Below are 16224 nucleotides of genomic sequence, written 5' to 3' on the forward strand. Positions count from 1 at the left end.
CAGATGATTTGATCATCAGTGATAGCTGTGTGAAGCGTTTAAAAGAAATAGCCGATGATAGCACATGTTTGAGAATTATCGTAGAAGGTGGTGGTTGCTCTGGATTTCAGTACAAGTTTGATTTAGATCCAAATATACAAGAGGATGACAGGTATGCATTAAAATGTATATATATATATTTTTTTTTGTAAACATACGATTGATAGAAACTCTTTATTTCTTGTGTTATACAGAATATTTCAGAAGGATGGTACTAAGGTAATAATAGACTCAACATCGTTAGAATACGTGAAAGGATCAACGATAGAATTCCATACAGAATTGATACGATCTGCTTTTCGAATAACGAACAATCCTTTAGCCGAACAGGGATGTAGTTGCGGTGCTAGCTTTGCTATTAAAGTAGAATAGATGATGGATGTACATGTTATTATATTGATTAATGACAGTGTGCTGGCTCGTAATTTAGTATTAATTTTGAAACAGTTTACCGAAGATTAATTATACTTTATTTATGATTAATACGCACAAGGCAATACATACAATTGCTTTGGCGAATATACATTAATTTTATCACAACACCTACTATAAACAGTAGCTGTACATATCTCTTACATTTCTTTTAATATAGAAAGAACAGTTTGTTTAATTTACAATTGTAAATGTCAATTTAACTATAAATGGTCTAACTACAATTGTACAAGTGATACCAAAAAGGATTTATGCATCTTTTTTATTAACAAATTTAGATTGTAAAATTTATCCTGTACGAAGTGTTGGTATATTACTGTAAATAAGTATGAGCAAATAAGAATAATCGTTGCACATATACAATATTAGAAGAGTTAAACTTATAACATAAACAACGTTCATAAAAAGAACGTCGTTTCGATGAGTTTTTATTTTGATTTCATAAATAATGTAATATCAAGTTAGAGAGCTCTTTAGCGCTTTTCAGGCTAAAGACACGAGTATGCGCAAAATCAGTGGTTTTCACATATGAGCTAAATATGTACATAAGATTTATCAATGATCCCGATTAAACCATACCACTGAATGGAATGTCAATGATTGTTCTTTGCAATTCTGACCTGGATCACTTCTGTTTCCCCTTTTTACTATTCTGAAAAAAAATACCTTCGATATTAAACGCCGTCATAAAAGACTGTCCCTTACATATTTATATCCTGTGTATCTTTACCTTATTAGCTAGTTCAAATTTCAATTGTTGTATCTCCTCCGTTTGGAAGATAAGTTTCTCATTCATATTGGCAAGATGCTCGCTCATAGTATTGAGTTGTATCTTGTAATTTACCTCCTGCGCATCCTTCTCTTTTTGTATACTGTTATAATTGGAAAGTGTCTCTAACAGGGTCACTTCACACTTCTCTCTCTTTGACTCGCTTGTATCTAACTGCGCGTGCATAACTTCGCTCTAAAACACAAACAAATGTGTGCATCATGTAACGAAAATATAAAAACGTTCAGACAAAATTTAAAGTATGTTTTATTACATTAGCAGCCATAGCTAAGTTCTTAATATGATAGACATGTTTTTCGTTTGTTAATCTTTCAATTTCTTCTAAGAAATAATCCCTAATTTTTAATTCACGAGCTTCGATTTCGTCTGGTATGGCAAAAGGTGCACTCAATTTTCCAATCTGTCAACAAAAACAAGTTGAGACATATAATTTAGTTAAAAATGCGATACATATATGTTTAAAAGGAATGTGGAAATATATTTTAATAATACACACCATATTATTTATTTCCGTAGGTTTTGATGTGTCGTTATTAATTTGTGGAGTTACTGCAGTCTCTCTTTGTTCTAATTCATCATATTTTATCTTGAGTATATGATACTGAGCCTTCCAATGATTGATTTCCTTTTCTAAGTCACATGATTTCGCATAAAGGAATTCATTACTTTCTTCTTGTGACTTTTGCGGCTTTCCTTCCCCAAGCGACTTCGACGATCTACGCGAAGCAGACGGTGAAGAAAACGGCGATGGTTCTGTTTGACGATGATTCGAGAGTATTCCTCTCGTATCAAAATCGAAACCATCACGTCTACCTTCGTTACTAGACCACGACACAGTTTCCTCTTGTTTCTGTCTATCGTTTAGTTTTCTCTGCAAATCATTTCTCTCTCTTTCTAATTTGTCTATAGCGCTTTGATACTGGCACTCTAACTCTACCTTAGATTTCTCACAATAATCGACTTTACATTCCAACTGTTGTATCCTATCATACAAACTTTCAATTTCGCTATCCTTGTCGCTAATCTGGGACAATAATTGAGCATTCTCGACAATCTTTTTCTGAAATTCCTCGTCTAAAATGTTATTCGGTGGTGGTGGTGGTGCTGGAATCTGACTGTTGTTCTCCGACGCTTTGCCCTTACCCTTCTTGGGCTTGTTTTGTGCCTTGTCGAGCTCTTCCTGTAGTACAGTTATACGCTTCGTCAACTGCTGATTGCGAAATGTTAGACTGTCAATCTCCTGCTCAGCCCTACGAAACTCCACCTCCTTTTCCTTCAATTGATTCCGGACATCTGTGTTACGTGCTTGTTCTTCTATCACAGCCTTCTTCAGAACATTTGCTTGCGCACGAATCTGCAAATTGATCATCTTCCTTTAGATACATTAAGTAGTAAACAGATGAAGCAAAAAGCCAATATAAAATCATATATTGGCAGCACGTAAACTCCAACTAACAGTAACATAACATCAATGTTGTAATTTCATACTCAACAATATAAATATAATATAGCACATGTGTACATAACAGTTACATTATTGAGTGTGAAATTATAATATTGATATATCTTTATGTTACTGCTAAACCAATTTTTTTTATTTATCATACGACAAATTTTTCAAGCGTATATTACTCTTAGTTGATGTTTACTGGAAGACATATAAAATCTGTCTTTACGAGAGTCTCACTTTTGAGTATTCCGTGGCGATTTTCTGATACTTGGTCTGCAGCTGACCGTTGGCACCCTCCATACCTTCCTGCCCCAACCTACCTACGCGCTCCCGTTAACGCGTCTCTTCGGGTTCGCCACGGATGTCAATTATTGACACCTGGACATCGTTCACGAGACCTTTGGGTGTTGCGCTCGCGGCGCCGGGACACGCATCGCGCGTTTCCTGGTGATGACGTCGGCGCGCGCGATGTTTATCGACGAGTCAGCACACACACACACACACACACACACACACACACACACACACACGCACGCACGCACGCACACACACACACACACACACCTCCTGATCTGGGAGGTGGAAGGGGGGGGAGCAGATTAATGTTAAGCCGTGATCGGCGAAGCCCCGTAACTTCCCATTAAACGCGCGACGCGGTCGTGGACGCTCTTCTCAGGCGAGGAGCCGTGGGGAGAAGCGTACACGTACTGTAAACGTGCTCTTTAATGAAACGCCCCCGAAACGCGATAATATACGCCCTATCGTGCCATACCATCGAGTCCTGTCTACGTGCGTGCGACGTGAAGTGAACGTCACATCGTCACGATATACCGCCGACCGGACGGAAGCTGGCCGCAAGCGCACGTACTTTCAAACGCGACTCACTCGCGGGGCGGTTCTTGCCGATAGCGTATCGGCCGCGTATCACAAAGCACATTCCCCGTAGCCGAGCATCTCGTTACATACTTCTCGTTTCGTCTCTTTGTCGCACTGACGTCCAATCGCACGCTCCTTCCCGTTTCAAGTGCAGAAGGTATAGCGCGGTGCAGCCGCGAGGAGCAAATTTCTCGCAATGCAAATTTCAACGTACGATAATTGTCGCGCGAGAGATAACAAGATCCAAATAGATTGTCTCTGTCGTCGAGTCTTTATCGCGCAGAGAAGTTGACGTGAATATTTAACTCGTTTTCTGACGAATAAGAATTTCAACGCGTATATAGGTATGAAAATGTTATTTATTGAAGTAATTTGATGCATTTTTTTTTGAAATAGAATTAATGAATCGTCTCTTGTTATTCTTTCCCATAAAAATGCGCAATCTATCACAGTAATAATTTCGCGATATTAAATCAATGAAAATTCAGATTTCTATTCTCTTAACTTTACGTAAAGAATTTTTAGAGATAAGAAAATTCATATCATACAAGTATTTTGCGCTCTGAATTTAATTAGATAACTCAATATTGTGAATTTAATTAATTTCATCGCTACGTTTGATCCGTAAAGAAACTAACGAAGGCAATTTTTGTTGATCGAAGCGACCATCTAGTTTTAGATTCTTATTAAAGAATATAAAAATTAAATAAAAAATTATTATAAAATTATTTAACACTTAAATGATCATCCATTTCGCGATTTATTTGCTTCTCGTGTCACATAAATTTTTAATTTATTTTAAATATTAAATTAAAATTTTTAATATATTTAATAAATCAGATTTTAATAAATGTAATAATAAATGTAAGAAGTTTTAATAATTTTATTTTTTAATTTAATTTAATTTTTGTAATTATATGTTTTTTTTATTAAAATACAAGACATGATGGTAAATAGGCGATTATAATCGAGATGTGACGGTCGATAATGATTGTAAGATGTGGAACAAAATATAGTCCATCGTTAAGAGATGTCGCTACCGACGCAATATTCGAATATTTTCGTACTTCAAGAGTATTCAGTTTCTCCATATTTTTTTCCAATAAAAAAATTATAGGTCCTATTCTAAGGTTGTGTCTTTATATATCGTATTAGTCATAAATTTATGTTCTACAAGAGTTTATTCCAAATAAAAGAAATAAATCATGAGCCGGTATTCGTGTAGTCGCTGATTCTTACTTTAAAATCTGCATTTTATCTTAAAATTCTAATATAATTCTGTTCTTTTTCGTCTGTTTAATAGTAAGTACGGCTTTGTGATCTGTTTATAGCGTAAAATATTACTTAAGGTAATCTTGAAATAAGAATCGACTCAACCGATTATGAATATCGGTTTATATGAGTTAACACTTTAATATTAATTAGCGACTAAAATATATGTGTAAAATAGTTTAACTGTTTCAATAATCAATTATATAATATTTTAAGTATATATAATTTAAAATGACGCGAACCAATCAGAGAGCCCGTATTAAGACATTACTTAAAACGGTCTTAGAATAAGAACAGACTATAATGAATACCACTCTAAATAGATCGCGATCGGCGGTGACAGTTCATGCAACTGCAAAGAAAAACAGTTAGTGGACGCTTCGATTTTTTGGTGCCGAACGTTCCTCGGTCTTTAACCAGTTTATTCGAAATCGATTTTGCCATATATAGCAAAGCGCGCAGCGGATTTTGGTTGCGTATCGAAATGTGCTGATGGCACTTTTGTGATTTGATATGTGTCGTATTCCTTCGGATTCGACAACATGTCGCGCTCGACAACACGTCGCCTCTTAGGTAAAGATTTCATCTATTTTTGATCTTTTACGTAAAATTTTCATCGTTCTAATATCCATTTACATCACATCTCTCGCAGATAATACTCTTTAGTTGATATGTATAAATCGATTAGTTGACAAGATACGCAAAGTAAAGAAAACACATAATCTCTAGCGAGATGCGCAATTGCGCAGAAACGTCAAAGAGCGAGATAAAAATACATGCGCATAAAATTGCATTTCCTCTCGCAAACGCAGAACTCGTGAACTCGGTACCTCTGCGAATACGCTATGATGTGAGTCAAAATGCTACGTTCGTCCAGGCTCTTTCTTTCTTTCACGTTTCTTCGCTCCCTCACCCGCCTCCCCCGTTTATTCGTTTCATTCCCAGCGCGCTTATTATTCCCGGTTTCTTTTGTAGGGAAGATGTACGCGACGTATTTGTCGACGGATACAGCAGGCCTTCCATCGTCCTCCCCCTTGTCTCCTGAACGTGCCGCTATCATAAGGGTGGTATATCCTTCTGCCCTGCCGGAAGTGAGGATCTCTTCAAGAAGGAGTCAGCGACCACGCTGGTAAGTTGAGTTTTTCCTTTCTCTCTCCGTACTTATTTCGCATCTTTGCTGAGATATGTTTACATTATCTTTGCATCAATCGTTGAAGCCTTCCTTAAACGAGGAGTTTTTATCCCATACACATGCTGCATTAAGTAGCCCACCATCGCTTATTAAGCCTATTCTACAATTGTGTAAGCATAGTTTTACGAAAATTAATAATTACACGTGCATTTTTATCAGCCACATCAGTAAAATTATAATACATATTGCAAAAAATTGTATAGGTATTTTAAACTCTATCATGGAAATATAAAAGCTTATATATGTAGACTGTGTTTGCTTTAATGTTCACAATACTTTATGCATTGTTTTAGCCTTGTTGTTTATTAAATACTAAACAAGGATAATTGATGCTCACAAGTGCTGTGAGTGTCAAAGCGAACTCGAAGTTATAATGCAACATTGTAGTCAATCAATATTTTATTACGTCTATAAAGTTATTACATCGATACATTGTATTTTTTTACTTCTTTTTAAGAGTTACTACATTGTATTTTTTACTTCGAACGTAATAATATGAACTGCTTGCAAAAAAATATCTCATATTGAACTTTTTTTCACTTTTTTTTATTCACAATCAATGGAATTTGATTGTACAATATTAACTTGTAATTAATATAATATTTAAAAAATTACAATAATCTTTTTGTAAAATATAAAACTTTATATCTTTGAATATAAATATCGTAAGTTCTATCATATAATATCTATTATATAATATCTCAGTATTTATATATTCATAATAAAAACTGTATTACTATCTTTCTCTAATATTTTCTTTAATATTTTCTTTGTCTACTGTGATTTGTAATTTGATATTCTGTAGTATCAAAATCGTATTTTAGAAGCTTCTGACGTTTATATGACAATTGTTATTAAACGGTCAGTTTTCTGCAAATGTTCCATGAACCAACAGTTTATATTTCAGTTAATTGACTTTAGAATGTTTTTCTGACTGTGTCACACAAAGTTATCTCTGCAAGCAAGTAATTCCATCTAACATTATACTATAAAGGGAGAAATTTAAATACCTTCTTTGGTTACACACGCTGGCTTTTAGTTACGTTTCGCAAAAAGAGCATGTAATGACGTTATGTTCCGAGGAGCGCTTTCGGACGATGTTTAGCGGCGTGATTTTTACTGCGATTAAATTACAAACAGAGTGTGGAAAAAGCCAACTTTCGGAAGCGGTGGAAAGCGACTCAGTGGTACCCGGTATCAGCAAAGTGGTGTCGTTACACGAGAGTTCATGTATCAAGCGGCTGATTGACGAATGAAAGACGCTTCCTGGTGTGTTTCCGCGTTAAAGTATATGTTTTACGGAGTAGAAAACCGCCACCGTTGCCCGACCGCGACATTTCGGCCTCTTTTACTGACATGCGACATCGAGGAATTTAACAGAAGCACTAAAAGAAGCACGTTGAAAGGAGAAAGAAAGTCGCGTGATCCAAAACTCCGAGATAGCAACATGAACGCGGCAAAGAGATGAGCGTCTGAGGGTGGAGTGATACGAGAGTTCGTCTCGAGGGCAAGAAACAGATAGGAAATAGCTGAAACACTTTCTTCCTTACCCCGATCCTTCAGAGAATTTAATCTTTTTACGTTTGTCGCGCGCGTTCAAGCATTCGCGTAAAGATCCGCCCCGTCGTCGTGTGCGTTCGTCGAACAATGCTGTAAAATATCTACCGCCGCGAGAGGAATTTTTGTGACGGTACGAAACTATTGTTCTTCCCGTTTTTGCTCCTTTTTCGAATGTTTTTGCAGTACTTCTAACTGTGTGCATTAATGTTGCACAGTTAGGTGAATCTGCAATATTTTTTATCAAACTCTGCGGAGATGACTCGAAAAAAAAAATGACAACTTCACAACAGTGGAATTCACATAACAGTTTATGATTTGGATTATTCACATTGGTTCTTTTAGTTGTAAATCTTTCGAAGTTGACGGTCTATTGAATCCACTCAATCATAAATAATTCAATTTTTTTAATGTTACATTTACGAACTTGAATTATTCTTGTTAAAATATATTTAGTATTGATTTTTTTAAATATGAAGATAAGATTTTATGTTATATGACTTTATGATATATGATTTTATGTCATTTCAATTCTTTGAAATAAAATCATATGTCATAAATGAGACTTACAATACATACCCAGTGTTAGTAATTGTGTTACAGTTTTTGGTGTCAACTCTAAAATGGTTAAATACATTTGAAATTTTCTGAATATTTTATTCCTTGCATTTTCTGTTACGTACAGAATTTATCCACAATAACATTTATTTATATTAAAAGTTTTACATTTAATACAAATTTTAATAATTTCTTAATTATGAAAAATGAAATTATTGCAGCTTTTAAATAAAATTTTTAGCTTTTATTTTAAATTCGTAAATTCTTATTATTTGAAAAAGGTTAATGATTTATAAGATACCGTGCATACAATTATTATGAGTATTCTTCAGGTTTATTTATTCTGGTAGTAGTACATCGTAACCTTTCGTTCTCTTCTTATCCTTACCTTACCTCTCACCATGATATTTCCCCCTCGTGCACGGACACACTGTTTGTATCTCGTTACCTAGCTATTTGGTTATGATTTGATAGCGCCTTTCCTAGAACGTTGCAAATACTCGGAGATTGCCAGAGAGAATCGAAACATTCTCAAGAGAAGTTAAACGATCGGAGATAATTGGAAGTGAAATTTATTAAGTCCTGATTTTCTTTCCAGTGTATAAGTTGAGATTTTTATTCCCCAATTTCTCCTGGCACAGACAATTTAAATAGTCCAAAATATTTCAGAGCGACGTATCCTTATTGTTATATATAATAAACGTTGTTCCTGACGTTGGTAGTTTAATTAATAATGAATACAATATCAGTAGCGAAATATCTACAATAGAAATGAAAATGGTAAAAAGATAAACGAAAACTAAAAATAAGATTGGTAAATAAGGTATCAGGTCGCGATCTTTACATACCTGTGCCATGAAATTTTAATGCAGCAAATTTAGTTTGTGACCCACATTTTTACGTTGTCTGTTTTTTCTCGGTCTCGCATATAAGAAGAGACTATTAGCGACAGCAGGAAACTGAGACGATTGGTCTCCCCATGATGTAAGATACAAGTGTAATATTGCACATAATGGCGGTAGCGTACTGGAAGTCTGAAACAGCCATTCGTAAAATTTGAGAAATGTTTTTGTTGAAATATAATATCGTTATAATTATTCCAAAGTCTACATGTATAAACATTTAATTATTTTTACATGAATGATCCAATATCGATTTACTTCTGTGATTCTGCCATGTTTAAATAAGGAATTTCGAATTTTAAATATATATTGTACAACGAGCATTTCTTTCTAATTTTACGATTTGCGATTTTTTCACAAGACATGTAAAAAGATGACACGTCAAATTTTTTTCTGATATGTTCGCAGCCATATTATTTTTCTATATTTTGACCTGAATCTGATTGATTGCTTACTACATCCATGGAAATATTTTACATTTGGCTTATTTATATATATCCATGTGTGTTCTCTATAATATTTATTATAGGGCGTTATTGATACCGCAGTGGAAAAGTTGAGGAACCTTTTTGGTGATACATATCTTGAAAGCGATATGAGCAAACGATTTCGATCACGTTCTTTTGTTTATCAACTTTAGGGCCAGATAGCGACGAAATAAAGGACTGGAGAACCACCCCGATACTTTTCCATGGAGTGCTTTCGTCATGTCTGGCTTCTGAAGCTTCCACGTCCGGCAGCTCCGTGTACATATACGTGCCCCAGGTGGTTGTCTCAAATAACGCCACCTAAAGCGAGTAACTCGATACCGAGGATCCTGCGGATATTTGAACATGGATTGTGTTACACGTGCCCATGCGTTTTTAGATTATCTTGCGTCCTTGCGAGTAACGAAACTAGTTCCCGATTTTCTAGTAAAATATCTAATACTCATATAGAAAATACGAAGGATTCAGAAATAAGGGTGAAGCGCAAGTCGATAATTTGCACGGTCCATTTGAGGGACATGACTTAAAATGGATTTATCTTATTCTTACGTCGAATCATTCAGTTATTTTTGCACGAACGATCCAATATTAGGTCAATTCACTTCTGTGATTCTACTGTATTTAAGTAAGAAATTTCGAATTAATGAGCTTTCAAAAAGATCTTATCGAAAAAAAAAAAAAATAGTAACAATCGAGACTCTATCCGTTTCATGTATTCGCACGTCCTATTGGAATATACTCACGTTCGACAATGTGAAAAGTCCGAAACTACGGACTCGCGAAATAGACGATGAGCGAAACAACAGTTGGAGAGGACGAAAGACGTCTTTGATTTTCTAATGGAATTTCAAAGCTTCTCCGTCGGGAATTTTCATTGATTCCCGTTGAACCGTTACCGGTTTCCCTGCGAGCGAAGGGATGGGTGCAAAGACGCCCTCCTAGATAAAGGGATGGCGGGGATCTAAGGGGAAATAGAGGTTCCGGCGCACACGATCGTTCATCGTCGTCGTCGTCGTCGTCGTCGTCGTCCTCCTCGTCGTTCGTCGAGCGGAGAGCTTTGTAATTTTAATTATTTCATTAGTGGAAATCCTTCGAATATACAAAGAAAGGAGAGGACAGGAGGTGGGGTTTCTCGCGAGCGTTTCTCTCACGCCCAAAGGAATCCGTTCGCCGTTGTCGTCGCTTCTATTTTTCTTTCGTCGTCCTTCTTTTCCATCGCGTTCCACTCTTTCCCGTCTCCAGCACTCGCTCTCTTTCACCTCTGGATTTGTCGACATTTCCACGGCTTTACACCCCTATTCAACGAACAACGTCTGTACCTCTCTTTATCTATGATTAATTTTCGCATGTGTTGTGTTCAACGAAGTTATTTTCTAACAGAAAATCGACTCCGCTGTTTGCGAAGGACAACATTACTCCATGCTTCGATCAATTCATTCGCGTCTTTTAACGACAAATTTTTCTGATAAAAAACATGAAAGTGGATTACTCTTTTAATTGTTAGATATCAATTTTATTTGTAAGCCTCAAATTAAAATTTTATTTGAAAGCAAAATCCATTTTAAATTGCCTGAAGATTACTAATTGACTGAAGACTCGTTATGCATTTTTTTTGCAGGAAACTCGATACACTGGTAATTCCTTAGTTTTTAATCAGCAATTGCTCGGAAACTACAGATATCTTACTTTATATCTTAATTAATATTTTTCTCGGAGAACAGATAGTTTCTAAATTCTTCGTAGAGTTTAAAATGAAATAAAAGTGAGTTATGTACGACATTTACATATGTCGTTTTAACACTAGAAATACCGACATTTTTTTTTTTTTTTATTAAAAGGACTAAGCGAATGGAATACTGCTAAGAAATAGAAACGATATCAATAGTAATCGTTCAATACTTCCAATATTAACACACATACACAAGCAAATCGGACCGATCATCTCCGCAGGATCCACTTCGTCCTCGTGAATTTGCGCTGAGTGACGCGAGCCGCAATGACGGTTATCGCGGCGACGCGATCGCCGCAGATGCGCCGCTGTCGTGACATTAGCCTGTAATAAAGCATGACGCAGATAATCGAATACAGGACACGTAACGAGGGTCGGGCATCTCCCGGCGCGGAGTGTGCAAGCGCCAGTGGTAATTTAGGTACTATTGCCTTGGTCAATAGCCAATTCCTATTTTGGCTCGCCTCCAAGGGGAGGACAAGTAAACCACCGTTTCGCACCGTTTTCGCGAAAGGTTACAGAAGTTCACTGAGATTCGCCGATTTGTTACCAATCTTTTGGATTTTCTCCTCAATATCCGCCATATAAAACGCGCTTAGCGTTTTCTACGTTACCTTAAAACAAGGTAATTTTTACCCAGTTGAGATAACTTTGGAGATAACCAAATGTTAAAAAAAATGCCTGGACAGCACGTACGTGCAAAATCGAGACAAGTCTTTAAAACATTATCGTAAAATGGAGTAACTTTAGCCAAGTCGAGATAACTTCAGCCCAAATTAAAAAAAAAAAATGTAGACGTAGATATGTACAAAATCAAGACTCAAGACATCTGGGCATCACCAAAATGATTACGACTTGGCCAAAGTTATCCCATTGTACGCTCTCGCGTTATTAATTTGTCGCAGATTTTTGAGAGATCTCTACGAGTCTATCCACTCGGGATCTCCGCTTTCTTCGTGTCGGTTATGCAGAGTACCATCGACTCCCTCATGCTTTTACGGTTCTCCTCCGCAGTGGTTCTGAAACGTCCCGTGGAAATCGCGTTCCCCGTTCGAGAGCTCTCCTTAATCCGACCGCGAGGGCATGCCGCGGAGTGCACCGTAAAATTTGTAATCGGTGCTAGCATTGTCGCCTTAAGTACTATTCGTAGGAAATGCTGCTTTTCTGTCTCTCCTTCTCTCCCTTTCTTTCTCTCCTCCACGCGGTCTCACTCCGGAACTTCTATTCTCTTGCTCGTCTCTCTCGCCTCCTTAGGTCTTTCCGACCCAATAACGTAAACCCTTATCGACCCACTTTCAATCTTAGTTGGAAAGATATTTGCTGGAACCCGTGGTATAGTTACGACGGAACTATATTTTCCCTTCTTGTCTCCTCTTGCGATCCGCGCGTCCAAAGATGCGCGCCGTTGATTTAGCGTCACAACGCGATGGCGTGGCTCGCCGGCATTGAAAAATGACCGAAGAAACGAACGAAAGCGAAAAGCGTCCATGTATCACAGAAGAATACTCTTGCGGTCCTTATTGATATGCATACGCGCGAGAGGGATCTTCCGACATGAACAAAATACGCGAGAATACATTTAGGGATGCACCGGATATCCGAGAAAGATTACTGAATATCTGATTTCTGGCCGAAACATTATATTGAAATAATCAGGTATTAATACCTGAAAACTTATCACTGATATATTTTTTAGAAATATAGATAATGCCGGATATACTTATTAATAAGAAATATTAGTAAGAAAACGGTAAATGTAAAAGAAATTGTGAAAAGAATTTCAAGTTTGAAGTTTCTCTAGGATAGTCATATTTTCATTCATCTTCTTACCATCTTGAATGAAATGTAGTGTCTATATTTTCGAATTTTTAAAAATATTATACTGCATTTGTACCTGATCATGTGTGGTGTGTTTTTTTATGATTGTAAGAAATTGAAAATTAAGTTAAAAAAATGTATTTGATCGAAAGTTCAAGTACTGGTACAATTAGAATGATCAATAATAATATAGAATTATATATACAATAATATAAATCTACAGATATATAGAATAATATAGATTTTATCTTCTTATTAATACAGTCATTAGGATATTTTCTTTATATGGTGAATCGATATTTTTTAAATACCCTTGGATAATCACGTCGAATATTGTAGATTCGCGAAAGTAGATCTTGCTAAATTATTGAAATACCATGCATCGAGCGCATAGATAATTGATGCGTGAATTTTGGAATAAAGCAATTAAACGGTAATAACGAGGACACACAAGAGAAACTGACGAAAATAAACAGAGTTAAAAATACATTGGTAATAAAATGTAATCCTCCACCTATGTGTACCGTGATTTTATGCTACAGCGCGGTTATTTGATGATTCGAGAATTGACGAACGGTTTATCATTGATTAACAGAATTTTTTAAGTAAAAATCTTGCATTTTTTTAAAATAACGACTCGTCCGAGTTATCATTTCTCTGTCACGTTCTTGGTTTTTATAGTCTTGTCTCTCGGCGTTGCTCGTATATATAATGTTGCGTCGCGAAGTGCAAAGAAAAGTATAATTCGCACGGAGGAACGGAGAAAGACTAAGCGCGAAGGTAGTTTACTTCCACCTGGCTGACAGACGCTTACTCGCATTTAATTACGTCTATGGATCTGTTTACGAGTCTAGCGAAGAGAACAGGAGACTCCCGTCTCGTGGAAGGGGTTTGGGTTATTCCCTGGAGGGCTCGTCGAGCCCGTACCATAACGCTCGACGTGATGTGTCCCGCCAGTGAGTCAGACCGACTGTCTGTCCGTAGCTCATTAAGCTGTGCGCACGCTATCATAAATACTATATATGTATATGTAGGTATACGTACGCATTGCCTTCGTACGGAAATAAAAATGGTCTACTGGGGGTGATACATCGAAATCAGTGAGGGTCGCACCCGTACTCGCGAGAACTTTGACTCATCACTCTGCCCGTACCGTATTTGAAACAGCTCTATAAACGCCGTCTGTTTGACGTTAAACCGGAACTAGTAAACGGAATATATTTACAGGATATTTCGTGACGTTACCGATAAGCTGTATAATTCTCTGCACAATTTGATTTGACACGCATGACTTGAAATCACGCGAAACTTTCGTGAAAGCGTTGAAATCAATTTTTTTTTTTTTTTTTTTTTACCTTTTAAGCTTGAGTGGCTATATGGCGTTATCACAAGTACCCTATATGTATAGTTTTCTTTAGAATTTTTTTAGCTCCCAAAAAGAAAAATAAAAAGCATTACCCAGAAGCCTAAACTAGTGCACTCGAACATTTCCTTCAACTATGTTGTGAAAAATTGATTATAACAAATGTTTTTCACAGCCTTACATGATTTCGAGTTACGTAACATTTATTCGGACTTCAATCTTTAAAATGAAAAAATTTAATTATGTTCTATTAAAAACTTCTTTGGGGTGTTTTGAGCATCCCACGTATATTAACGTTGCATATTTTAAATTACCTACTGTAAAGATTAAGAACAAAAGCACAAAGTGCAATTACGTTTCTTTATGTGACGTATGATGATTTACTTTACGATATTTATCTTGGGCCATGGTCCAGCTGGATTTCAGCTCACTTCTAACGAGATTGTTCTCCGTGTGACGTATACATTGTCGTAGATTAATTTCAGGCGTCTCGGCCCATCTGTTATAGCTGCGAGGCAGTTCTAAAAAATATATACCGTGGACGTGTTACGAGTACCCACGGGATATTTTCATAGAAGCACTTAGCACGGACGGGATAACGTGTAGATTTCTGTAAATTAGCAATATCGCGATAGAGAATTACGATCTGCGCGTTACAGAGAAACTCGTTACGTGATTACATTATTAATAAATAATTCTCATAATTATGCTGTGTTCGCGCGAGTGATTGAAACGTTCATTTGGACGGCTGTATTAATTCAAGTTACATCGACTTTACGTAACAGGCTCGGTCAGTGTAACTGGAACAGCCAACGTAATGAACGAGTTTCTCGCGCGCACATCCATTTCACGATTGCTCGACTTAAGGCACAAAATGCCGAGGCAGGTATTTACATAATCGACCTTCCCGATTCAGCCCACCGTTCAGCCTGATTATCTGGACTATGGGAAACACAAAATGCAGCCGCTCTTTGTACACTTTACGTGCGCGCGGTAACGAGTGCGTGTCTGCGAGCCGAAAGGCTACGCTATTTAGCGCACGCAACTCGAAAGCAAATTACTTGGCCGTGAACCGTGCATTATGCCGCACTTCAATGATCCGCATCAAATTTTCTGTGATCACGTAGCCGCGATACCCTCTATTATAAGATCCTCTTTTTTTCCGGCGTCCGTAAAAACTAGTCTACTTGCTATAACTAGAACGTAATTGACCGCGAATATATTGCGCTTCATTTTTTTTTCAACCGCAGTCTCTATTATCTCGTGTAATTGATTCTATCGACCAGCTGATAGGATCGCTGAAAATAGAGAAAATTCATTGTCCCTCTTGAATTTCTTGCGTTTCGTTGGCAAAATAATGCTAGTTATCTTACATCTTTGGTATGTGAGGCAGCAGTACAAGTCATCAATAACGTATCATTGATTTTTTTCTTTCGACAACCATTTTATTGCCTTAGAGAAGAAATTTATTTACGGTTTCTTACGTATTATTGTAAGCGTATATGTATGTATTTTAATTACACCACTTCGTTTGCTTTATAAAGATAAGCTGGCGCGCGACGGCGTTTCGTGTTTTAAAGAAACACTGATGTGGAAACTGGGTTCGATAGCTTAATCAACCGATCACCCCAGGGAATTTTCCTCGCTCTCTTCGTCGCTGATATAAAAATCAAGAGAAATACTTTTCTCGTCGTTGCCAATCGGAATTTATACGAAAAAAAAAAAAAAAAAAAAAAAAAAAAAAAAAAAAAAAAAAAA

At 36.7% G+C, this 16224-nt stretch overlaps 2 protein-coding genes across 2 annotated transcripts in view; one reads left to right on the forward strand and one right to left on the reverse strand.

Moving 5' to 3' along the window:
- Positions 1-1062, forward strand: part of LOC108750417 (iron-sulfur cluster assembly 2 homolog, mitochondrial) — a 1607-nt gene extending 545 nt beyond the window's left edge. The window contains exons 3-4 of the mRNA XM_018489834.1: positions 4-151; positions 234-1062. Of these exons, the coding sequence (XP_018345336.1) occupies positions 4-151; positions 234-411 (326 nt within the window). The 3' untranslated portion in view covers positions 412-1062. The remainder of the gene's footprint in view (positions 1-3; positions 152-233) is intronic.
- LOC108750835 (protein CROWDED NUCLEI 2) lies at positions 747-3255 on the reverse strand. Its single transcript, XM_018490635.1, has 5 exons — positions 2949-3255; positions 1758-2615; positions 1515-1661; positions 1202-1435; positions 747-1123 (listed from the first exon to the last, which is right to left on the reverse strand). The coding sequence occupies exons 1-5, from the start codon at positions 3009-3011 to the stop codon at positions 1097-1099; spliced, it is 1329 nt and encodes a 442-aa protein (XP_018346137.1). The 5' UTR covers positions 3012-3255; the 3' UTR covers positions 747-1096.
- Positions 3256-16224: the final 12969 nt, after the last annotated feature.

The sequence above is a fragment of the Trachymyrmex septentrionalis genome, unplaced genomic scaffold (assembly GCF_001594115.1).
Source record: "Trachymyrmex septentrionalis isolate Tsep2-gDNA-1 unplaced genomic scaffold, Tsep1.0 scaffold37, whole genome shotgun sequence".
NCBI classification, from domain to species: Eukaryota; Metazoa; Arthropoda; class Insecta; order Hymenoptera; family Formicidae; genus Trachymyrmex; species Trachymyrmex septentrionalis.